The sequence below is a fragment of the Chelonoidis abingdonii genome, chromosome 13 (assembly GCF_003597395.2).
Source record: "Chelonoidis abingdonii isolate Lonesome George chromosome 13, CheloAbing_2.0, whole genome shotgun sequence".
Lineage (NCBI taxonomy): Eukaryota > Metazoa > Chordata > Testudines > Testudinidae > Chelonoidis > Chelonoidis abingdonii.
The window spans coordinates 31,121,670-31,146,576 of NC_133781.1; the positions used below are offsets into that span (position 1 = coordinate 31,121,670).

At 48.0% G+C, this 24,907-nt stretch overlaps 1 protein-coding gene across 6 annotated transcripts in view; it reads left to right on the forward strand.

Moving 5' to 3' along the window:
• The window catches only part of TBC1D16 (TBC1 domain family member 16), a 42,015-nt gene extending 19,082 nt beyond the window's left edge, over positions 1-22,933 (forward strand). For 3 of the 6 annotated variants that reach the window (XM_032797168.2, XM_032797170.2, XM_032797169.2), the window contains exons 4-12: positions 13,285-13,482; positions 14,335-14,482; positions 15,717-15,884; positions 16,545-16,693; positions 17,113-17,247; positions 18,372-18,558; positions 19,800-19,979; positions 21,153-21,299; positions 22,165-22,933. In XM_032797168.2, the coding sequence (XP_032653059.1) occupies positions 13,285-13,482; positions 14,335-14,482; positions 15,717-15,884; positions 16,545-16,693; positions 17,113-17,247; positions 18,372-18,558; positions 19,800-19,979; positions 21,153-21,299; positions 22,165-22,410 (1,558 nt within the window). In that variant the 3' untranslated portion in view covers positions 22,411-22,933. Of the gene's footprint in view, positions 1-13,284; positions 13,483-14,334; positions 14,483-15,716; positions 15,885-16,544; positions 16,694-17,112; positions 17,248-18,371; positions 18,559-19,157; positions 19,645-19,799; positions 19,980-21,152; positions 21,300-22,164 lie in introns of those variants that run through there. The other 3 variants (XM_032797172.2, XM_032797174.2, XM_032797173.2) reach the window with 3 other exon arrangements.
• Positions 22,934-24,907: the final 1,974 nt, after the last annotated feature.

Sequence of the window (24,907 nt, forward strand, 5' to 3'; positions counted from 1 at the left end):
AGTGATACATTTGGGCCTTACAATCGATGAAAATCAGAGAGGATGGGAGTGAGGGAGTCTGAGCACGTATAACATGCACAGACTGTTCCAGCTGCTGGATGCATTCTGTGCAAGGATAGCTTCAGGAGGTTTCACTGAAGTGAAGATTTAACAGAAGAGACAGAATCTCCAAGTCATTGCCGAGGCTGAACAGAACACGTTTCACATCAGGAGTACAGTGCATCTTTCAAATGCAGCAACCTTAAAGCATGTAGCCTGAAGTGTCCCTGTGATAACACACAGCCTCATGTGCAAGAAGAGCCTACAGTAACAGGCTTGTGTGTGCGGAATGGGGGTGGGGAGGGAGAGGAATAGGTTAGAGGCATTTTAGCTTCAGTGTGAACCTTTAAACAGCAAACTGATTTTTTTTAAATGACTGTAAATTAGGCAAAGTGCCCAGTGTTAAATAAACTGTTTGCTTCTCGGTTTGCAGGGCTGTCAGGAATCCCATGTGGTGGTTGATGCTTTCACCTGAGTTGCAAAATTCCTAAGGCTAATAGTGAAGGGGGGAGTGAAATCATTTCTGTACACATTCTCAGCTTCCTTTTGGTGGAGCCTGGCATTTACTCTTGTGTGAGGTGCTCTCTGCTCAGACTGCCAGCGCTCTCCGTATTCACATGCCTACAGGGAGATCTTCAGTGCAGGAGCTGCCAAAAATAAGGATAGTTCTTTAAGGGACTTCATTTGGTGGTGGCAGCATTGGAAATAATTGTTTTTAACTAGTTCTCTTCCTTTCCTCCCGTGTTCCTCATCCCCTGCCACTCCAACATTATTCCTGGGTTAGATGTCAGCGAAAATTGTCTCATCTTTCAAAGGGAACTGAGTCAGGACTCCTTGATTCTGATCCGAGCTCTGCCCCCGACTTATTGTGTGGCCATGGGCAAGTTACTTAGCCTCCATTTCCTTGGCAATAAAGATGGGTTTATTGTACCTCCCTTCATCCTAGGGGGTGAGTCGCATTTGACTCTTCTATGCAATGTGTTTTAGCCAAAGTTCTCAGTGTTGCTTTAACTGATGGTTAGGCCAGATCTGGACTGTTGATTTGTTACTGGATTTTGTGCTGTGTATTGTAACTAAGGTTTTTTGTGCCTTGCCACAATAACTCCCAGTTTACTGCAGTTTCCCCTAGTAATGGGTGGCAGCACTACTAGAAAATTTCCACACTTGTGATCAGCTGCAGTCACTGGAGTTTGCAAAGGAACTTGAAACTGGTTGTGGGGACAGTTGTTGGCCTCAGTTCTCCTACTGACTTAAATATTGAGTGGACATATCATGAAATTGTCTCTAGTGGATTGCATAGGTGGAATTAAAGGCAGCAATTATCTGTGCAATTAGAACTCAGTTACCAATTCTGCTGATGCATGAGCCGGAATATACTCCTGCTCACACTTCCATAGCTGTGTTTGCTGTGCAGAACTGGCAAAAATATCTAGTATATGTTAGCCACTGAAAGCAGCAGATCTGACTCTGATACACACACATCAGATTACATCTGTAAGAAGCTGCTGTTTTTACACAGCCAGTTTTCATAGTAGAACTGTGCTGTAGCTTAGTTTTTGGTGGTCCTAGACAGACATAAGTTCAGAGAGGAAACAAAAGTCTTCTCTCAGACAGTCTGGGGGGAGCACACAACACAAGGAAAAGGCTCCTCGGGAGTCCTGTTTGATGCAATTTTTACAGATTTGTTGCACATCCTATTGTTAAGCCTCTTCCCTGGGATTTAATCAATACATTATTTGGTGAGCAAGGGGAGCTGCCTAGTGACTGAGGACAGCTACTGGAGCTGGTGGTAACAGAGTGCACAGTGTTGCATCATGTTGTTTTGGCAGCTCACCTTAGAGGCTTGTTGCTGTTCAGGCCCCTGCAGAATAAAGCAAAAGCAAAAATTACAGGACAAATGAGTTGAAATAAATGAGAATTGGCGGAATCTCTGAAGTCTGCAGGGGGCTGGGCTTCATCTTCCTGGATTAGAGCCCCAACATCACTGCTACAGCAGAAGTGATTAAATTCTTTCTTACAATTGTGGGAACTGATCTCTGTATTCAAACCCTCCTGCAACCTATTGCAGCATTTTGTATCATGCTGACTTCCCTTCTAATGACCTATGCCTTGGGGATGAGCCTGTGGGGAAGGGCAGCTGGCTGTCAAGCTTCCCCTGCTTTGGGCACTTCTCACTCCACAGCATGTCACCCTGGAACTTGCTGTAGTTTTCAAGTAAAACTTCTGTCTGAAGAAGTAGCTCCATCTCCACTCAGGACCCCTGCAGAAATATCCAGAAGCTGTTGCTCCACTGGAATTACAGCCTTTTTGTTTTTCCCGTCCTTTGATTTGGGGGCCTAGGTGTAAGAAACAGCTTGGAGAGGTGTTGAACAGAGTCAAGTGCTTGGAAGAGTTTGGCTAATAATAATACCTGCTTTTCTAGCATATTTCCTCCATAGATCTCAGAACCCTTTGAAAAGGTCAGTCTCATTATCCCTGTTTTACAGATGGGAAACTGAGGGATGGGGAGGTGACATGATTTGTCACCAGTCACCCAGAAGGTGAGTGGCAGAGGTGGAAGTATAACCCAGATCTCCCAAGTCCCAGCCCAGTGTTCTAGCCACTAGACTACACTGCCTCCCCACTGGCTAACCTGCAGCAGTTAGCAGGCTGTGTAGTCAGGTGGTTGTGCTCCAGGCAGTGACACCAAGAAGGTGGGACAAATCCAAGAGAGTGAAAGGCTAGAAGGCTACATCTTGCCCTGTATAAATATTTAAACAGCAGGAGGATTAATGTGGGCAGGCCTTTCTTCACTTGGATTTGCTGCTGGATTTCTGTGGAAGAGAATAGATTGACAACATCTAACTGAACATTGAGAGAGGGGGCAGGACTCTTAGCTTGAGACTTTAGTTAAGGAATATGCAGAAAGAGCAGATGAGCTCCTAAGAAATACAGGTCCTGTGCACATGCCAAAAGCCTTAATAAAGCATCAGGCAAGAAGACAAGAACCCTGAGGAGATGCCAGCGGCCTGCCTGGCATGCCTTCCAAAGCTTTTCTGGAGATGTCAGCAGCTCGTTTAAAAATAGGTCTAACTCTTTCTTTGAAATTAACTTTGTCTCTTCACAATTAATGCATTTTCTTTGAATTAGCAGATTGTGTGGTGACCAGGTTTTCAGCCCCTTTGTGTTTTCCCTCTGACATCTTTGTCCCAAAGACCCCGTTGAGAGGCAGTTCCCAAGGAGACACTTGACTCACTGAGGGCATCTCTGGAAACCAACCAGACTCTGCCCCAGCCCTTGGCTCTAAAGTTCCCTTGGCCTTGGCAGTTAGCCATGATGGGTGGAGGGAATTCAAAGTGTCCATCACCAGTGCCAGAGAGTCGAATGCACACTTCGCGTTGCGAGCATGCTGGCGAGTTCTTGGGGGGGATGTCGATCTGTTGTCCTGTACTATAATGCCTGCCTGCCTGCCCAGAGTTTGGCAGCAAATGCCAGCCTGTGCCTAAAATGATGAAAACTAGCGCTTTATTTTTAATGGCCCTTTTAAAAAACTAATCCTGCTCCTGTAGGCTAGCTGTTGAAGTCAGCAAGCAGAGGTCTTTATGTGACCAGCAGATGGCAGATTTTTCCCAGCACAGCTATGGGTGGCCAAAGCAAGGTGAACCAGCTTCTGCCTGAGACTTGCCCCAGAGGATGAGGATCTGCTCAGCTCCTCCCCACGCCTGCTTTTCTCATACCCGGAAATGTAACCAGTATGATCATTTGAGAAGCAAGAAAATGATGCATCTCACTAGAGTGGGGCTAAGCAAGCGCCTGTCAGAATTAGGCTCTAAGTTTTAGCTACCTTCCAGCCTGCTGCTTACCTTTGTTCTCAGCAGCTGGAGGAACGTCATTTCACACTGTCTGTGTAACCATCACTGCTGCTCACGTCCACCTTCAAACTAATGCAGAGAGCTGGCCCTGCCTCTCCATCAGGAAGATCACCTGCACGCGCCGTCTCTTGGTGGATGAAAGAAAACCTTGCATAACGTGCCTAGCATGGTGCTGCTGCTGCAGGACCACATCCTGGAGGAGGTGGTCTCTGATCTTTCCCCTTCTGAGAAACCAGAACTGAGAGATCTGGAGCATATGGCTGCTTTCAGATCAAGGACAAGGGAAAAACATTTGCTTCCATTCTCTCCCGTAAGGCACAGTGGGAGGACACACATGACACATCTAAAGGTCCTGGCTGTTAGGAGTGTTAGATATGCATTTAGGTACCAGGGTGCTTTTGAATGAGTATTGTGTACTGGTCTTAAAGTGCAGCTCTTTCTCTTCATGTCTGATGTGCGGCAGCTGCTGCTATTCCAGTCCTGAGTAGAAATCACCACTTTGGCCAGACAACGTTACGTGAACAAATGACCAAATTATTCACTTCCATAGTACAACTGAAATGTTGAGTCCCAGTATTTGTGTTCTAAAGCCCCATGTCCTCTGAGCGACAGGTGCCTTTCCCACATGTTTGGCATATCCTAGGAAGTGAGAACCACTTAAGCAGCTTTGCTTGTCCTGCAGTGCCTTCTGGCAAAATAACCTTTCCCCGGGGGCAAAAGAGATGGTGGTTTCCTGTAAACATCTGAACAGGCTGTCATAGAGTGGGGGGGAGTCAAGGCCCTGCACCCCTGGCTTCCTGCGATTCACCATGGCTGTCAGCCAGCTAGTAAAACAGAAGGTTTATTTAGGCAACACGAACACAGTCCAAAACAATTCTTGCCGGTACAGACAACAGGACCTCCCTTTAGTTAGGTCCATCTGGGGGTCCCAGGGAGGCCACAGCCCAAGCCCTGTCAGGGCACCCCTCTCCATTTCCCAGCCAGCTCCAAACTGAAACTCCCCCCAGCCTCTCACTCAGCCTCCCCCCAGCCTTTGTGTCCCTTGTCCAGTTTCCCTGGCAGAGGTGTTACCTGGCCTCCAACCCCCCTCCTGGGTTCTCAGGTTACATGCTCAGGTATCCTCCCTTCCCCAAAGGCAGTCCCAGCAAAACTCCCCGGCAACCTTCCCAGGTCAATACTCCCCACTCAGTATTCAAATAACACAGCAAGAACATTCCCACTTCCTCACACAGGCTCAGGGAGATGTGCAGTTCTTCTGGACTCCAAGCCATTCACTCCATGGGTGCTTTCTTCAACAAACAGCTAGTCTGTAGGAGTCATAGGTGATATCCCACTTTAGCTAATGAAACTTCAGGCTTGTCTACATACAGTTTTTGTGCTGCTATAACTATACTGGCTTAGAAACACATTGTCATTATGAGAATAAGTTATAAGCACTTGCATACTGCTATAACTTCATCCACACTAGGAAACTGCACCACTTTAACTGTATCTGTTTCTAAACTGATAGAGCAGTACAAAAACTGTGTGTAGAGTACCCCTTAATAAAGCAGATCCATGCTTGAAGCAAAAGGGGCAAAATTGGATCCCCTTGAGGGATCCAGTGGGGCCATGTGCGCAGTTGCCCATAGGAGGAGGGGAAACCATATGGTGCTATTGGATCCCACAAGGATGTGCTTTGAGAAGCCGAGCCTGCTAGGTGGGATTAGAAGAAAGGGCAGCTGTACCAGCTTGTTGTAAGAGGCCTTACAATAAAATGACTTTTTCCAGGTAATTGGTGGTATTACGATTGTTTATTAGTTGTGTTATGGTAACACTCAGAGACCCTAATCCAGACTGGAGATAAACTGGTCTTGCAGGTCCTCTGTCTTGTGAGGGAGGATTGCTTTACCTCAGTCAGAACAAGGGGTCTTTCTAAATGTACAGCTGCAGTGGTATGCAGAGGAATCTGTGTAGCCATCACCTTGGCTAGTCCTTGCAATAATAACGATATTAAGCACTTACAATAGCCCTCCACAGCAACCTTTTAGTCAGCTGTCCTCTCCCCCCCCCGCCCCGCCCTTTTTCTGCCGCCTCGGAGAAGCTTTCCCCCTGGGAAGTCTCTAACATAGTTTTGCAACGACAGTAAGATTCTCTCTAGGTGATGCTAGCTGTGCTAACTTCTGGGTAGCAGCAGCAGCAGCACAGAGCCTGGAGAGTTGGTCTGTCAGTAGAAGGTCCTTCTGAATTCCCGTTTCATTGTTTGGAGCCAAGAATATAAGAACAAAGATGATCTTCGGGGCTTTCAAGGAGCTGGGGTTTTGAAGGCTTGTTTGTAATTAGCATAGTTAGTTGACAGTTTTATTTTTGCCTGGATGGAACTGTGGAAAAAACCCAACACCAGAATAATCCATTGGTTTAAAAAAATAAATAAAAAATCCTAAGAACACTCCCCTTTTCCAGGCTGCTGTGGGCTGAAAGGTAAACATTCTTCTTTGGGCTTTGCTGAGAAATCACTTTTTCCATCTCAGGAACTTTGTGTTATATTTTGATTAATTTATTAATGAGTTAAAGCCCTGGTCTGAGGTGCCTCTGCTCTGTATGAAACATCTGTATGAATCTGTCATTCAGCTTTTGAAATACTTTCCTTTAAAACAAAGGTAAAGTTTACATCACTGAATGGCATAAATGATTTGTTATGTTTGGTTTTTCAGGTACTGTGTTTTTTTTTATTCCTAAGCATCAAACTGTTAGCCCTGCCGCTATTACCCACCATGGAGAAAGTCTTTGCTTTGGTTTTACCTAAGCAGGCTTCACCTGTTTATCAGTCTGATCTTTGGAAGAGATTACTTGTGTTTAAGAGTGTGTATGTGTATATTAAATTCTGCAATTTGATTGGATCCACTACAAACTCCTGATGGCTTTTCCTTTCCATTTAAATTCAAAATCATTAACTCAAGAATTGTCAGTTTTTGTCTTCCTTTTGTTTATCGTATAGTAGCTAGGAGCCCTCTTGAAGATCACTCGGCTGGTCTCATAATGCCCTTATTGCCAGCCCAAACCGCTCCGCTTCCCTCCAGGTCACTACTATGTCATCACGCTAAGAATTAGTAGGCAACAAAGCCTCCAGTGTAGTTAGCCCTCTTGCTCAACTGTTTCTGTTGAGCTCAGACAGGAAAGGAGCACTCCTGTACTGCTGTGGAGGGAGCTGCTTTCTCAGCCTTGCAGATTTGCTTTTACATAAAAAGATTCTGGGTGAGAAAGCACTGGCTGCAATGTGTATTCTCCCAAGCTCTGGGCATTCTGGGTGTTCAGAGAGGAAAAGCTGCTGGAGAGAAACATGCACTTAGACCAAACCAAATTGTTTGATCTTAGCTCCTCAGGAACAAACATATTGTGCTGATCAAAAGGCAGAGTGGCACAGTCAGGTTTCCTTTAATCATTTTTGCTGCACTGCACTGACACACTGTCGTGCTTGCGTTCGTGATGTTTAACACTAAGGCAAAACCTCATCCCTGCTCTTACTGCTAGGCTTTGTCTGCACTGCACGGCTGTGTCACTAAAAGTCGGGCAGTGTAGCCGCTGTTTGTCGGCACTTTTGCTGACAAAATACTTCCACCCCCAACGAGTGGCGTTTGTGTTGTCGAGAGAAGCGCGCTCCTGCCGACAACGCAGTGTTCACACTGACACTTGCCATTGTCCTTTGGGGGTCAGAGAGGGTTTAGCACCTCTGAATGACAAACCATTTGTCGTTCAGTTGCCAGTGTAGACCTAGCTTTAGTGTCTCGTGGGCAGAGGAAAGGGAAGGGAGGCTGTAAAAGCTGCTGCCTTCTCTTGTGGTCTGCAGATGAAGTGATCGCCACTTACACAAGTGCTAGTTGCAAGGCATCATTCTCCATTTCTCTCCCTGTTTAGTGAGGATCAGATGCCAATGAAGTCAAAATACAAACAGCTCATGCTCTGAACCTGTTTAATAATAACACAGGTTTTTAAAGTGTTGTTGAATCCACTCCCTAGCACTGGGTTTCAATAGGTAACATTATTTTTCATAATCATTTATTTTCACTTTATGCTGTGCTAAGCAAATCCCATTTGTCAGTAGTGCAGTGCTCCAACTTGGTCTCTGATGACCTCTGCAGCTGTGATTGGCAGCCTTTCTTGTCGGGAAAGAACGTACGCATGTAAGCTAGGCCTGAGCAGAACAAATGCCATAGGACAGCTTCAGCTCCCTTGAGGACAAAGGCTAAAAAGGTGAAAGAAGTGCAATTACAGGAGGTTTCCAGCACAGAAAGTTAATTAGCTACTAAATAGCATTTAGTGCAGTTCAGTGTGGGGAAATTTATGTTTTGAAAGCAAACAGATCAATGGAAAGCTTATGGAACAAGGTTTCAGAAAATCCACATTGGCATTTGAGCACTTTGCTGTGATGTCTTATGAAGTCTCTCTACCAAAGACAATGCGGATTTACCTAGTGAGTGAGAGACTGACAGTCTGCTGTTTCCCCACATGCTCACATGTGTGTCCTTGTGTGTCTGTATGTTTATTTTGACATAAAGTTAAGAAATTGCAGTAAATAAAATAATTTATTTTAACCATTTGCAGAGATCAGTGTGAACTGAATCCGCACAAGTGTTTTAAGATTATGCAAAGCTTTTTGGATCTGTTCCAGATCTTATCAGCCTAAGAGTGACCTTAGTGCAGGTTTTAACCTAGTTACTACTCCCTGCCAACCAGGTCTGAATGAATTTGAAAAAAATTGTGGAGACACCATCTTGTGGCTCTGTTTCAGTGAGAGAGTTTTGTGACAGTTGTTTTAGCATTCCCAGAACAGTGTGCCCATCAGAGTTCTGGAGTCCTTCCTCTGAGTACCGTTCCCAACAAGCAACAGTATGAAGTCAGGTCTCTTTCATTTCTGATTACTAATCTGTCCCCACTGCATATCTTGCATTTATAATTTCATTAACAATTTTCACCAACTTGCCACTGTATCATTCATAAAAGACACGTTTTATCAGAAAAATTGCTCTTGGGTTCCTGATGTCTGAGGCCATTTCACCTGGGCTGGAGAGTTACTACAGCCGGTCTTTGGAAGTCGGCTCAGGGGGTCTTGGTGCTCTTACTAGTATTTGGCTGATTTGCAGCTATATGTGCCATAGACACTGCAGCCAGTGATACTGCCACGAGATTCTTCACCTCATTAGAAGGAGAGCAGGCTGGGAAGGGAGAGGGGAGCCAGTAGACAGAGCCACCAGACACCTTGGTGGGAATTGGGGCTCTTGCTGGAGGTGGTTTTACTCAGACCTGCCACCAGACACTCCTCTGTCACGATACTCCCCTCATGCTTGGAGCTGACACTCTACAAGGAAAGTTTCAGGCTAGAGGGGTGGGGATGGGTTGGACGCCTACAAGAAACCAGCCATCCAGAGACTGGTCGTAACAAGAGAATAGATTGGAATCCAGTGGTGCATTGTGTCAGCCTTTGTAACCACACAATCGTATCACTGTAACCAGGGGTGAAAGTAACTTACAGGACTTGCTGGTACTCCAGAGTCCTGCGGAGGGGGAGGGGCCTCAACTGGAAGAGGCGTGGCCTCTATCAGAAGAGGTGGGGCCTTTAAATCTCAGGACTGTTAAATCAAGATTTAAAAGGCTCGGGGATTTGGCTGAAGCTAGGAGCCAGGCCCTTTAAATCACCCCTGGAGCTACCAGCTGCAGAGGCGGCTAAGAGCCCTGGGATTTGAGCAGGGGCGAAAGTAATTTACATTTCTTACCCATATGGTCCAATCGCAAGCAACCCACCTCTCCTACGTACTTCATGGGTCCCTCCCGTTGCATGACATGGATAGAGAAGATAAAGTTACTATTACTGCTGCCAGCACTGTCTGTAATAAAACTTCACTATTTGAATAAGCCTGAAAAAGTGAAAACTCACTGTCACATTTTTCTCTGTGTCTTCCATCCTCCTCCAGCCAGGCTGTGGACACTAGGCTCCATGCTTTCTCCCTGCCTGGCACTGAGCAGCAGCTGCAGGGGCTTCCCTCTAGCTTGCAACAGGGAGCAGGGGGACGGGCTGAGGGAGGGAGAAGCCTGCCTCCTGCATAAGAACAGTTTAAACTCAGCTGTTCCCTGCGCAGTTCAGTAACATTTCAAAGAGGATCTGCAAGCAGTTTGGACATCACAGCCATGATCCTCTGCTGGGGAGGGAATGGGATAGATTTGGAAATGGTTCCTGATTTTGACTGTGTTTTTTCTGTATAGGAGATCTCCTCATCCCCGGGGGCAGAAAAGAACGGCCCTTCCATGGTCACACACTGTTCTTACGCAGGCAGCAGCAGCAGGCATCTCAGCCAGTTTCCCTACTGCAAGCTAGAGCCTAGAGGAGAACCCCTGCTGAGGGTGGGCCAGTGGGGGAATGCAGAGCCTTGTCTGCAGCCTGGCTTGAGGAGGGGGAGGGAGGAGATGAGAAACCAATGTGACAGTGAGTTTTCCCCTTCCACCTGCTTGTATTAGCTCTGGATTTAAGCTGTGCAGCAAATGCTTGTATTTGTCATCCCCTCATCCTGGGGGCAGACAAGGACTGCCCCTGCCATGGTCAAACACACACTCCCCACTCCTCCCAGCTACTGTGAGTGAAATTAACAAGAATGCCAGAAGCCACTCCTAACCCCAAGGGCTGGAACCACTCAGGGAACAGCTGAGTTTAAACTATTCTTATGCAGGGAGCAGGCTTCTCCCTCCCTTAGCCAGTCTCCTTTTCTTACCAGTCGTCCGTACCAGCTTACTTTCACCTCTGACAGTAACCTCTGTCACCCTTCCCTCTCTGTTACGCTTGTTACATCTTCAAGTTAGCCCCTGCCTCAAAGAGCTTATGAACTGTGTGTTTGTGCAAGGCCTTGCACAGTGGGGCCCTGATCCTGGTTAGGAACTTCGGGTGTTAGCCCAACAGAAATAAATCTGTATTTTTATCATGCTGTCAGTGTCTGAGTGCTTTACAGGACGGTGAGTAGTGGTATGTTCTGCTGACATGCCAGAAAATGTGGTGGTGCCAATAGCTATATTTGCAACTAAGGTCTCCAGGTTCTAAGTTTGGGAGCAGTTAATTGGATCTCTGTCACAGCCGGTTTTGAATAGTACAGGTAACTTGCAATCTTTGCAAGGGTTTCAGACCACATGGTTAGCTCTGCTTAGTTTTTAAACTGCTTTGTCTCATTTCTTCCAGGAAAAGCCTGTGTAATCAGCTGTGGCTTTAACTGAGTTGCTCCATAAACACCAGCTGCTTCTTGCAGGCACTCCAGTGCAGGGTGTCTTACACCAGGACTTCTTTGCATTAATGTGCAATATTGTATTTCTGGGAAGCCGTCCATGCAACAGATATATAACATAAAATAACACTGGATTTTCACAAAACCAAATACTGTTAAATCAGGGAAAGCTGCTTGCAGCAAAGGTGACTGTCTCTACTTTTAAGTAACACTGGAAGGAGCCAGATGCCTTTCTCAGGAACAGTGCTAGCTCCTGAAAAGTGAATTCTTTCAGGGTTGGTGCATTTGTCTTATTTACTTCAGTGAAGACATGTTATCTCTGCTCACGTTATGATATTGCCGTGTCTTGTCCTAAGATCGCAAACCCCCAGATTGGGACAGATGTTACTTTTGTTTGGAACCCTCTCTCCAGGAGTATTGAGCTGCAGAACATACGTGAACTAAGTAGGAAATCTCACTTGTCTGGCTAAGATAGAACAGATTTTATTCTGTAGCCTTATTTAAATACAAGAGGAGCAAAGAAGCTGTGGATTTATTTCCCGTGTGTGGCCACTGAGGTTTCGAGCCATACAATTGAACCAGGCTGCTCATTAGGACTCTGTTCAAAATTTAACCCACAACTAACTGAGATGTCCAAAGACCTGTGCATTGGATTGCAGCGACCTGTACCGTTGGTGGTTGGTGACAATAAGGCTTGTCTGATGGCCCCTGTGTAAGGAGCAGTGGAGCTGAGCTTGGGAAGCTGACTGATGGGATGTACTGCAAAGGCATGCTGAGTGTGTGATTTTTCAGCATTCAGCGCCTACATTGTTAGATAAGCGGATTAGAAAACATTGCATTAAGTGGCATGGCAGGGGGCTGGCTTTATACCTGCCACTTGCCTTGTTTTGCAAACCATGATTTCACAGTGGAACCCATTCAGGACTCCCTCAAAGACTGTTCAGATGTATTGGCCTTTTTAAGAACCAAGGGGTCACAGCTTCAGATTCACTTAATTCCCAGAGCAGTGATGTTTTTCGTTGGGGGTGGGGGATAGTTAATCTAAGCCCAGGCTATCCTTTAGGCCAAATATATTGTTGCCCCAGCTAGCCTCTTAGCTTGTGAGAAAGCATAGTCTGACTCGCTTTCTCCACTAGGCATTGGGTTAAAAGGCTTCACTAGCCACTTCACGGAAACCATTTTCCAAAGTCTGCATACATGAAACTAGGCTTGGGGGGCCCCTTGTAAATCACTGCCCCAGAGTTGTATGCATTGGTTACTTTTATTTTCCTTCATCATTCTGGTTACAGAGAAAACATAACAAATGAGGTCTCCAGTCAATGATGCCTTCTCAGTGTGCCCACAGATCCAGTCCCAGTCAGTGATGCCTTCTCAGTGTGCCCACAGATCCTGTCCCAGTCAGTGATGCCTTCTCAGTGTGCCCACAGATCCTGTCCCAGTCAGTGATGCATTCTCAGTGTGCCCACAGATCCTGTCCCAGTCAGGGCCCTGAGCAGCTGGACACTGAGGAATTCTCTAGGGCTGTGGGGCAAAATGTCCTTCCCCCTCATCCCTTATCCGCTCTGTGCTAGTGCAGCTGCTGCAGTCACCTGCCAAGCATCTGTGCCCCTGTTACCCAGGACGGAAAAACAGGGAAGCCATCAGCCGCCATGCACAGTGGTATGAGGGGCGCTTGCAGATCTGAGTTCCATGACGCATGGTGGGGAGGGGAGAAAAGTGCCCCTGGATTGGCTCTACAAACTGCACTTATCATGCTACGATAGATATCTGCCTCTCCGCAGAGAACGGGCAGGGTTTCCCTCCCAGGGCTTTGAACTGCCTCCATCTCAAAGGGTTAAGCCTCTATCTTAATTTTGCCATTCAATACTGCTGTATTCCTGGAAGACATGGACAGTCTCCACCACCTTCCAAAGCATACATGCTCTTTGAGCGCTGGCTGCAAGTAGGGTGGCTCTCCTGGGAGTGAGCTTCTGGATGATGCATTTTAAAATCCGTTCTGTTTGGAGTAACACTTAGTGATTTCTCTGAACTGCATAGTGTTCTCACTTCGTAGCTCTGTTAGCAAGAGCAATTTGTGTGCCAAGAGAGACTGAAGTTACTGTCAAGTGATTGCAGAACCTAGATCTCTGGTTAACATCCTCTCTGTTGTGTAGGGAGACATGTGACAATCACATGACCTGCTCAAACAGCTCCACTTCCAGCCTTGACACCAGTACCCAATTCCAGAAGAATAACAGGCAAGCTCAGAACACCAGATGGGATGAACAGCAGAAGGTGTTTGCCCTAGAGCAGATCTGTGGGGTCTTCAGAGTGGACCTTGGACAAATGAGATCCCTTCGCCTTTTTTTTAGGTAAGAAATGTAGTTCTAGATCTTCTGTCCTTGTTGTTGCCTCCACCTGTCACAGTGACACGTGTGTGTGTGTGTGTGTGTGTGTGACTTGTCAGGGTAGTGGGAGCTAGGTTGTCTGGAGACCAATTGTTTCAGAAAGTTTCTTCTGGAGTCTTTCTCCAGCAGTGTTCTCCATCTGAATCCAAGTGGCAGCCTGCTGAACTAGCTTCCCTCCATGCAGAATCCTTTCTGGCCCTTCAGGAAATCTTTGAAGGTGCCCAGTGCTGGTCGTACCTATCTACAGAAGATCAAGAATAGCTTGAGAGTGAGGGAACAGCTGTCTCTTCAGCACCTCCCCTCCCCCATCTCCTCTGTGCTCTCACTTCCCTTCCCTCTTCTGCATGGCTTTCCTCTCCTCAAGCCCTTTGTATTGGACCCTCAGAGGGTGTCATTTGCAAGCATTCCCCCATCCCTAGGAACAGCTCTGTGCATACTGTCTGAGTGTTGCTAGACTGGGTTCTGTCCCCTAGCACCTGGCAGGAATTTAGTTCCTTTATGTAGTCAAAGTGTTTTGAACTGGAACGGGAAGGGTTGGGAGCAATGCTACCGCGTATAGACAGAGTCACTCTTTAAGGGGCGACGGCACAGAACATCGCCTGCTGTCAACTGGGGCCACGTGAAACCTCATTCCCTATGCTGCAGAAACTTTCTGCCTCCGTCAGTAAGAGGCAACTGGGTGTGTTTGCTCTTCTCTCTCATTTCTCTATGTTGTTTTCTAGTCTAGCCTGCTGTCCACCCTCACCCCAAGTTCTCCATGGGCATAAAACCAGCTCTTAAATGTGCATTGTTCTCCCCCCTTTGATTGCCCTTCAGCGATGAGGCATGCACCAGTGGGCAGTTGGTTGTTGCTAGCAGGGAGAGTCAATACAAGATCTTCCACTTTCACCATGGTGGCCTGGATAAACTGTCTGAGGTGTTTCAGCAATGGAAATATTGCACGGAGACCCATCTCAAAGACCAGGTAACCGAGCAAAGCCTAGTGAGGCAGAGATGTCCCAAAAGATGGAGGGTCTATCTGTAAGACCTCCATTTTCAGGCAGGGGTGGGCTAGGGCTGATTAAAGTGGTGTATTAATGCAACAAACCCATTGTTGCTTTCTGGCGTACTTGGACGCTTTTAGGAGATAAAAGGGGGAGGAGTAGCTCAGTGGTTTGAGCATTGGCCTGCTAAACCCAGGGTTGTGAGTTCAGTCGTTGAGGGGGTCACTTAGGGATCTGGGGCAAAATCAGTACTTGGTCCTGCTAGTGAAGGCAGGGGGCTGGACTCAATGACCTTTCAGGGCCCCTTCCAGTTCTATGAGATAGGTATATCTCAATTATTATTATCAATTATTAAAAAAGTGCAGACCAAATGGCCACTCTCTGATGCACCTGTCTGTTCTCTCACATTCCTGCCACTCCTGTGGAGAGGGGGAATGATTATCCAAAAGGCTTGCTTAGGTGTCTGCTTTGCTAGAGGCCATAGCTAGAGGGGCTGGTGGTGTTAGGCCGCTAGATGGCTGGGAAATTAGCAGTATTCGATCTGCAGTTCCGTGCATCTCCCATCCATTTTGTGAAGCCTGGCACGCTGAATTTGAAAATAATGTTTTGACAAGTCACCTTGCCATATTTTGCTCAATCTACATACAAATGTGATAAGACCTCTTTAATTATCCGTTTAAGATAGTGTATGTGCTTATTAGAAAGTGATTTTTAAATTCCTTCCTTCTCACTGAGCCCCCTGCTGCTTTCCGTATTACAGTAGCATGGGCTCACTTTTGCAGTGAGCAACCTTTGATTTTTAAATTAAATGTCAGCTGCAGTTTCGCACTGGGATCATGAGTGCCCTTAGCGAGAGCCTGGCAGTGCAGCTCTGGCTTGCCTAACAGCAGTCCTTTGTCTGGCCAATCATATGTAATTTATCGCAGCCATTCCTGGCAGAGTGAAGTTCTGCTGTAAGCAGCATTAATTCGGGATACGGTTGGGGGAGGAGTGGAAAGAAACTGGTTTTCTAAGGGAAGCTGTTTTGTGATGCTCTGATTTTTAATGGCTCCAGTTACTGTTGCTGTTGTAATGGCTGGTGTTCTACAGAAACCTTTCCCTCCCTCCTGCACATTGGGCCTTGGCTCTTAATCCTAAGGGAGCTGTGCTAACTGAATCTCCTGCTTTAAAAGCAGTTGGTTTAGGAACTTTGCTGCTGTTCTGTCTCCCATTCAGCAGCTTACTGATGAAAAGACATGCATGCAGTTCTCAATCCGCCGCCCCAAGCTGCCATCCTCCGAGACACATCCAGAGGAGAACACGTACAAGCGTCTCGATGTCACTGCCTGGCTCAATCACCTGAATGAATCTGGACAGGTGGAAGAGGAGTACAAGCTGCGCAAGGTGAGGGCTTGCTCTTTTCTTCAAGGAAAAGGCCCCAGATAGAAGCTGAAGCAGTTTGCTTCGTGCTGTGGCAGGCGCTGGTTGTCTTTATACTATGAGACTATTATTTATGGCGCTTGGTTGGAGATCTCGCTGGGACTGCAATCAGGTCAGTTTGAGGCAAAATAGTGGAACATCTTTCTGAGCAGAGAGGGTTTGCTGTCCTGCCTCTGCCTTCTGCCTGCTGGAATAAGTGGACTAGTGTCCAATCCCAGACGTGCTTGTACAATGCAGTGTGAACAAACCAAAATCAGCAATCAAGGCTCCTGTGTAAAGAGTTTGGGGGAGTACTGTGTCCAACTCCTTAGAGAAAAGTGTGCAGAGAAATGCAGCGTCTCCAGGATTGGGGATTAAGCCATGACATGAGAGCAACACATTAATCGTAGAGCTGCTCCGGGGGTGGGGTATTGACATTGAAATGAGCCTGATTTGTGTCTCGTATGGGAATAGAAGGCCAATGCTTTCCCTCTAAACATGTGCAAATTGCAGGAGTTTGAATCAAGGCATCACTTGTCTGGCGGCTTTGGTGCTCTCTCCTCAGTGCAAGGGCTGGTGGTTTCTCGATGCAGTGTTTGGAAATCTAAAAAGTGTATTTGTTGCCACTTTTGCACCTTCCTCCAGGCAATTTTCTTTGGCGGGATTGATGTGTCTATCCGAGGTGAGGTCTGGCCCTTCATGCTGCGGTACTACAGCCATGAGTCCACGTCGGAGGAGAGGGAGGCGCTGAGGGTGCAGAAGAGGAGGGAATACTTTGAGATCCAGCAGAAGAGGTGACCAGGGAGAGGCCCCACCTTACTCTCCTCATCTCATCTCTCTGATCCTGATCAAAAATGTACCAATACTGAATGACAGCCCTGCCCTGCTAGGGAGGCATGACTAAGAGTGATGGATAAAGGGAACTTCTCTGCCATGGTTCACTTTCTGAGCACATGAAGCTGGCGCCATCTCATTCGTGTCAGGTCATTCGAATTCTTTGACGCAAGCTTGCCCAAAGCGGCAGTTGTAATTGCCTGAGCATTGCTCAGATGAACAGCTGCTCCAGGCAGACTTGGCAATGGTGAGAGATGTCTGGAGAGGGAGGGTTTGGTCTCTGCCCCCAGTGTAACGGCCAGAATCTTTCCAGATTGGGCCCTTTGTTCCTTATTCACTTGTGGCTGTCCGGTGCACTCAGTTGCTGCTTAATTTTCAGACTTTCGATGACTCCAGATGAACACAAAGAGTTTTGGCGTAATGTACAGTTCACGGTTGACAAAGACGTGGTGAGGACTGACCGCAGCAACCAGTTCTTCCGTGGCGAGGACAACCCAAATGTGGAAACCATGAGGTGATGCCGCTTTGAGCTGGACAATATCTTTCCCCAGCACCCTAAGCAAGGAATCCTACTGAATATAGGGAATACTCTGTAAGGAGCTCTGTAGCCTAGGGGGAGCAGCTTCGAAGGACCTGCCTTGGGAGTGCTAAGGGATACCATGCGTAGGGCAACCTTCCCCCAGTAATGCACATGGGGCCCCATTCGGCCCCGTCCCTGCTTCCCCTCCCCTCCCCACCTCTTTCTGGCTGTGTTGACCCTGCCTAGACTCATTTGGAGAGAGAAACCAAGAGGTGGGAGCTGAACCGTGAAGGCAGCCTGGGAATTGAGTTGCTGCTGCTGGAGTGTGACAGGAGATTGGATTTTTGTGGGTAGCAGGTTGTGTGCAGTGCCTAGCTTTCCACTGACAAGGTGGAAGGCCGAGCACTCTAGTACCTGAGCGTGGGCATGTGGCCCTGTGTATGCCACCCCTGAACACAGTGGAACTGAGCATCGCAGATGGGCATGGGGGCACCCTTGCCCCCCGGGTTCCTCTGTTGTTCTGACCTTCTCTCTTTCACATTGTTGCTCCACACGTATGCTCTTGTGCTCCTGTTCTCTGTCACCCCACAGCTGCGTGGGGCAAGGGGTCTCTGTCTGCTCGAGTTTTCTTGGAGCCAGGCCAGGAGCCACTTCATGTTGCTTTCCCCATCCTGAATGCGCCTCTCCTCTGTCCCGCCTCTCTAATGTCACCAGTCCCCAGCTTGGGAAATGGGGGTCATTGAGTTCTGCCTAGATTCTGATCTCTGATTACTGTGTACCAGTCAGAATCCCTGTCCGCTAACCAGAGACCTTTTCTGAACCAGCCCAAGATAACCTAATCCCCTAGATCTGTGCCCTAGACATGGTGCTTTCACTAGAAAAGCACCCCCCGGACACCATTAGATGCATCTGTATGGGATGCCATGTCTTGTAGCGCTGCTAAAGTCACTTGTTTTCCAGATTCCAGTTGTGTCCTGAAACGGCAAGAGATTCATTGATCTTTTACATCTTTTCTGACTCCATATGTGGGGTGGGGGGTAGAGAGGGGAGGGTGACAGAGGTCAGCTGTGACTGGCACCCCCTGGATCTCACCCTCTCCTATTGAATGTCTCCTCTAGGAGAATCTTGCTGAACTATGCAGTGTATAACCCTACCATTGGCTACTCCCAGGGGATGTCCGACCTGGTTGCCCCCATTCTGGCAGAGGTCCTGGATGAGTCAGACACTTTCTGGTGCTTCGTGGGTTTGATGCAGAACACTATCTTCATCAGTTCCCCCCGGGATGAGGATATGGAGAAACAACTGGTGAGCTCTGAGCAGTGGGCTGTTTGTTCCCTTCCTGAACGTCCTCTCAGCCTCCTCAAAAAATACCATAAAACAAATACACAAAGCCCGTTAGCTAGGCAGCTACTGTGGCTCCCAGCATGCCAAGCTATATTCCAGGGAGAGTAAATGCACTGAGGGTGACTGGTGCCCTGGGGGAACTGAGCTGAGTTAGTGGCAACTATTAACAGGATGTTGTCAGATAAAAAATATTTTTAAAATCCCAGATTCCCTGTAAACCATAAATGGTTCTTAATTTATCTTTTACATTCTAACATATTCTGCTCTGGGGACTACTGGTCGCTTACCCTTTGCACTTCACTCAGCTTGGACAATGGAAACCCACCAGTCAGCTTCAATTCCTGGTTCCGGGATGGTAGCATAATTCTGCAGCATTCAGGTTTCAAACATTGCAGAAGAAAGATTCAGTGCAAATTGCAAACTTTCTCACGGGCAACGTGTTTTAAATCTGCCAGGAAAACATTTCTTTTAACTTGAAAGTTGTATAAAAACCTTTTTTATTTTTATTTTGATTTTGATTATTATTATTATTATTATTATTTTATTTTACAAAAATGTAGGTGTTGGGCCTAATCTGTATAATGGTTCATTTTGAGAACGAGAGCCTCTGGACACCTCTGACTGCAGAGGGAATGCTGAATCCTTTCTGGTTAGCGTCCTGGGCAGTCCCACCATTTCTCTCCCAAACCCAAGGAGTGACGTTCTGGTCACCATGGCACCATTCAGCTTCCATCTCACTGTGCCAAACTTCTCTGAAAGTGACTCGGGACATGTGACTTGTTACTGTACAGCTCCAGGGTTCGCTAACATGCTGAATGGGTTAATTTTGGAAAGTAACTTTGTCAGCGTTTAGTCTCAGCTAAAAGAAGTTACCAAAACCAGCCCCTCCTTCCTGAGTTTCCAGCTCCAAGCTCCCAGGCTTCCTTTTCATTAGCATCATTAAGATAAAACCTGTCATGGAGATTTTCTTCTCTCTGCTCTTCCTTCCTAAACTTCCACAGTGGCCTCAGGGCCCTGTCTCCACTGACAGCATAAGCAAGTCTGGCCTGTAACAGCAAACGTGGAGGGGAAAGGATGGGGCCCGGTTTCAGTGACTCCAGTGGGAAGGTGCAAGCTGCTGCTGTGCTCACGGACTGGAGGTGCCAGGGAGTGTCCAGGCCTGTGAGGTGGTGGCTCCGCTGAGTGACAACATGTGTTTTCAGATGTACCTAAGAGAGCTGTTGCGACTCATGCACCTGCACTTCTATCAGCACCTCGTCTCCCTGGGGGAGGATGGCTTGCAGATGCTTTTCTGTCATCGGTGGATCCTCCTCTGTTTTAAACGCGAGTTTCCAGATGCTGAGGCTTTGCGCATGTGGGAAGCGTGCTGGGCTCACTACCAGGTTAGAGCACAGAGGATAGGGGTAGGACATAATGGACGGGAGTAGTCCCCTTGCTGAGTACTGCTGGCGTGCTAGACGCTGTGCAGAAAAGGAGGCAGTGGAGGTGTGGCTGCAGGTATCCAGCCTCCCTTCCACTCCCCATCCCCCATCTGACTGTGACACACTTCAAGCATGATTTTCCAGTCCTGACAATCTGTTGGCGTGCGCCCCTGCCGCTTGCCTCAAAAGTAACTTAAATGAATGCAGATTGCAGCCTGTTTGACTCATTACTGTGTTTGTGGGATGGTCCTGCTGCTGTCACAACTGATCAGTTCAGCTGCAGTCCTGAATTGCGGCTCTGAGGACTTGCAAAGCCTGGTTCCCGGCTTCCTGCAAGACTAGCCAGAGAACCCAGTGGCAGGGAGAGCATGAAACTGAGCTCCTCTCTGTCCCTGTCCTGGGAGCGAGGACACTGACAGCGGGACTGGTTTCTTCAGCAGGCCGCATGACTGTATTTACCTGCCAGGGGGACAGGGGGTTAGGGGAGTATCTGCCCTAGGGGACTGTTCCTCCTGGACTGTCACACGCCGTCTGGAAGAGAACTCACCAGGCAAGAGGTGACAGAGTGGTAACAACTCCACGTGACTCACTCCTAGCATCAGGACTGTGGGGCTTGTTGGCTGCTGGCTGGCTGGTGCAGTCATGTGACTGTCACCCCTGTATTACCTCTCAGTGGTCTGTGTTGTATTCTTCCCCCTTCCCTCTGTGCAGAAAATAAGTGAGCATTAAGGCCCAAACTTGTACAAACAACTAGTGATTTTGGATGCCTGAGCTTCCAGGTGCTTAACTCGAGACACTGTAAGGGGGCCTGACTCATCAGAAGGGGCAGAGCACCCCTCCTCTGACGATCAGGCCCCTGGATGGTATGTCCAACTGGGCACTTCTGGAAAGCGTGGTCCAAACTTCGCCTCTGTCCTTTGAAGGTAGCAGACGTGAGTGACTAAGTTACAGTGCAGGGTCCTCCGACGCTCCCCCATTTGGATGTGCCCTAGCCGGAACTGGAGCAAGCATGAGAGCAAGCAGTGCTCCTTTGGGAAAGAGGAATCTCTCTGTGTGGAGCTGGTGGGAGCTCTAGTCTAACCAGTCCTCTGCTTTCCTCTCCTGTAATCTCCAACTCCTGCTTTCTCCTTGCAGACAGACTATTTCCACCTCTTTATCTGTGTGGCCATCGTGGTGATTTACGGCGATGACGTCATTGAGCAGCAGCTGTCCACTGACCAGATGCTGCTGCATTTCGGTAACCTGGCCATGCACATGAATGGGGAACTTGTACTCAGGAAGGTAAATGCCAACATGCTGACGTCAACTGAACCAGCAGCCACAGAGACGCCAGCCTTTCAGGAGCAGCAGGGGTTGACACTACAGCTCTCTCCCGTTCCCTAATGTCCTTCCGCTCGCTTGCCCTGCAGTACTTGCAGATGTTGAAGGTGGGATGGTGGGGTTAGTTTGGAGTCCATCCTTAGGCTGCACTTGTTTGGGAGTCCAGTGATCGTTTCAGGGGGTCTGTGAGTCACCAGCCCTGTACAAGAGAGTGTAATTAACACAAACTCAAGGGTGTAGAAATGGGGGCCCTGCTGCTCATCTTGGTGTCCTGGCTCCCAGTCCAGGAGTGACTGCAGATCACATGACACTGATGGGGGGGGGCGGGAGGGAGGATGGGGCCAGGGCAGTTCCTAGTGATCAGTAAACAGCAACACAATTGGGACTAAGTACCCTTCCCCTCCAACCCCCCACTGTTGGCAGCTTCAGCAGAAAGGCTGGGGAGTAAATAAGCGGGGGAGTCTGAAGTTCCTGCTTACCTTAGCATCCTTCCGCGCAGGGCTGAGGCAGGGTGGCAGGCAGTATGAGGGAGTCTTGGCACTGCAGTTCTGTGGTTAACAACAATATTTCAGCATCCGGGGCCAGGACCCTGGTGCTGCTGACAAATCCTGAATTCCCAGGCTGGAAACTTTCCCTAAGCCTCATTTAGTTTTCATGCATGAGCCTAGGATTTGTGTTCCTCTCATGGCCAGGTTATTGTAGATCTTGAAAATACTTAACACTTCCAGTGTAGCTTTATGTGAGTGTTACACAGGATGGGCCACTGGGCAGCCCAAGCTCTGGCTGTATTTCTAACGGGTTATATCCTTCTTCTCTCCCACGCCAGGCTAGGAGTTTGCTTTATCAGTTTCGCCTGTTACCCCGGATCCCCTGTAGCCTGCATGACCTGTGTAAGCTCTGTGGGACTGGCATGTGGGACAGTGGCTACATCCCTGCTGTGGAGTGTTCTGGACACCACCCTGAATCTGAGAGCTGCCCTTACGGGGGGATGGTGGAAGTGCCTTCTCCCAAACCAGGAACTGAAGGCAAGAGGGGACTGAAAACACGGGAGGTCTTCACTTTCCGCAAATAGCTCCCATTGAGGGTGGGGTGGCAGCGGGAGAAATGAGCTCGGTTGAGTACATTGAAACAAAAAATGAAGTGGAAGTTGATCAAGACTCCTGAGAAGGCAGATGGGAGGAGAATGGAGATACTTCACAACAGAAAGCAAATTCCATTTCAGTGAGTCCTGGAACCCGAATGAAACTTAAACCAGGAACAGTGTCTGTGTGTCTCTTTGTTGGGTTTGGTTTTATGTGCAGAATGTGAAGTATTTATAGATTCCCATGGCTCTGCCCATTGGATCAGAATCACTAGCAGCCAAGAACTTTCTCACTCACTGCTAGGAAACCGGAACGTTAAAGAGAACTGAGTGCAACCAGCAACATTTGTGGGAAGAGTAGCGAGAGCAGAGCCCTGGTGAGACCTCACTCTGTCTCCCTCCATCCTGAACATACATACTTTGCTTCAACCAAATCTCTCAACTCAGTATCTTCTGTTTAAATCCATGATGATCACTTTGAATAAATCTGCCAAAAAATAAAATTGCAAACTTTTGGGTTGTGGGGTAGGCATTTCATTGGTCAGTGTTGTGGGACCAGTCACCCAGAGATCTTTCTTTTTTAGAGTGTGCAAAGGCAAACTTGTGTGATCTTCCATCTGTCCTGAATCCGCACTGCTGTAGGTCTTTCAAGCACTGTTTGTCCATATTCTGAGTATGTCACAGTCCTCTTTCCAAGGGTTCACTTCCTTGTCCATCACATTCTTCAGCAAAACTTCTTCCTCGTTCTGATAGTTGCAGATTAGAGACATTGTTTTTTAAACATCTGTTTCCAGTGTGTCTGGCCCCAGGTATCTGCAGGTTTCCAGGTGGGCTGATGTGCTTCTGAACCCCCCAAGTGTTTTATGTCCATATCCTGGTTGTCACTGTGGGCTGCAACACTCTCTCTAGGTGGGCGTTTTGCACACCAACTGGTGCACGAGGTACTCTGTTTCTTCAGAGTGAAAAGTGAAACAAACTGCAGTGCAGCAGCCTGTGCTCAGGTCTGTCTTTGCCATCAGTTTTCAATTCGGTTTTTGAGTGGGGAGCAAGTTTCTCCAGTCTCACTCTCCAAAATCTGTGTGTCAGCTGGAGACACTGGGATGGAGCGGGGCACCTGGGAGGTCCTTAGCAAATCCCCTGGACTTCCAAAAGTACGTGCTGGAGGTTACAATGTGGCCTCTGTAGAAATGTGTGCCAAAGAGACACGGGAGAGTGCCTAACCTGGGAGTGTAAAGAGAGTCCCAGTGTGGGGACAGGTTACATGGGGCTCCCACCTTCCAAGCACGTCACTACTTGCGTACCTCGGTCTGTAGGCTTTTGACTCTTTTCCTAGTTGCTATCTCTTCCCCTCCGTTGTAGCACACAGTCTCTGCTGTGTCACTGGGCTGGGCTGGTAAGTGGTCTGGCAGGGTGCGGAACAGGGAGAGCATTTTGATTTCTAGGCTTTTCCTGTTGTGTGTGGGGGTTTTCCCTACATTAATTTATTTTGTGATGCATATTGACACAGGCATGGCAAACTCCCTATCCTCCGGGCTGGGTCCCTGTGGGGCTGCAGCAGCAACACACCCACATGGCAAGCAATTCTTTCCATTGTGTTTGCTACAGAGATCCTGTTTGAATCCTGCTTAGGGCAGCATCAGTTCCCAGGTGTGCTCGCTGAAGTCTGGGGAGCGGGGCAGCAGTTAAGGAATCTTACACGTAGCCAGTAAATGTCCAGTGTTGGACTGTCTTTGTAAGGGGAGGGAGAGGACTAAATCCTAAGCAGGCTGTACCGCTTCTTGGAAGGCTTGGCTTTGCTGAAGCAGCTGGGAATATTCAGCCACACTTGTTGCTCACCTGCCTGAACTGCCTCCACTCTTTTTGGGTGAGGTCGGTGCCTTCATTAAAACAGCCACAAAGCCCACGCTAGTGTTATACGCTAGTGATCCCAACTCGGCCCGTTTACAAGGCTTACTGCCCTTATGAATGCAGGAGAGCTGCACAATTACAAGTTTCAGTCTCTGTGTAATATGCAGAAAGCCCGTTGCGTGCTCATGGCTGCTGCTCTCATTTGATATATAAGGGCCATCTCCACAGGCAGAGGCTGGTGGACTGCTTTGCTGGGAAGTTCTCCAAAACTTCGCAGAAGCTTCAAAGACATAGTAAAGGTTCGACTCTGGCTTCCGTGGATGAGGTGCAGTCAGATCTGATGCTGCACCTTCTCTGAGAGGCACTGCAGAGTCTGGTAGGGCTAGGCAGTTCGCTGTGTTCTGGACTGATCCCCCAACTGCTCAGAAGAGGGACTTGAGTGCAGGGCTAGTGTTAACGTGGGTGGCAGGCTGTGCTAGACAAGCATTGTGTACGTTGCCCTTCAGCTGTGATTTCGGGAGACCATACTGGCATGTTCATTTAGCTGCAAGTGGTGGTGACTGACTTAACTTCATAAATGCTGTATGCAGACTAGTACCAGGGAGCCATCTGCCAGCCAGCCAGCTTCCCAGCACGAACA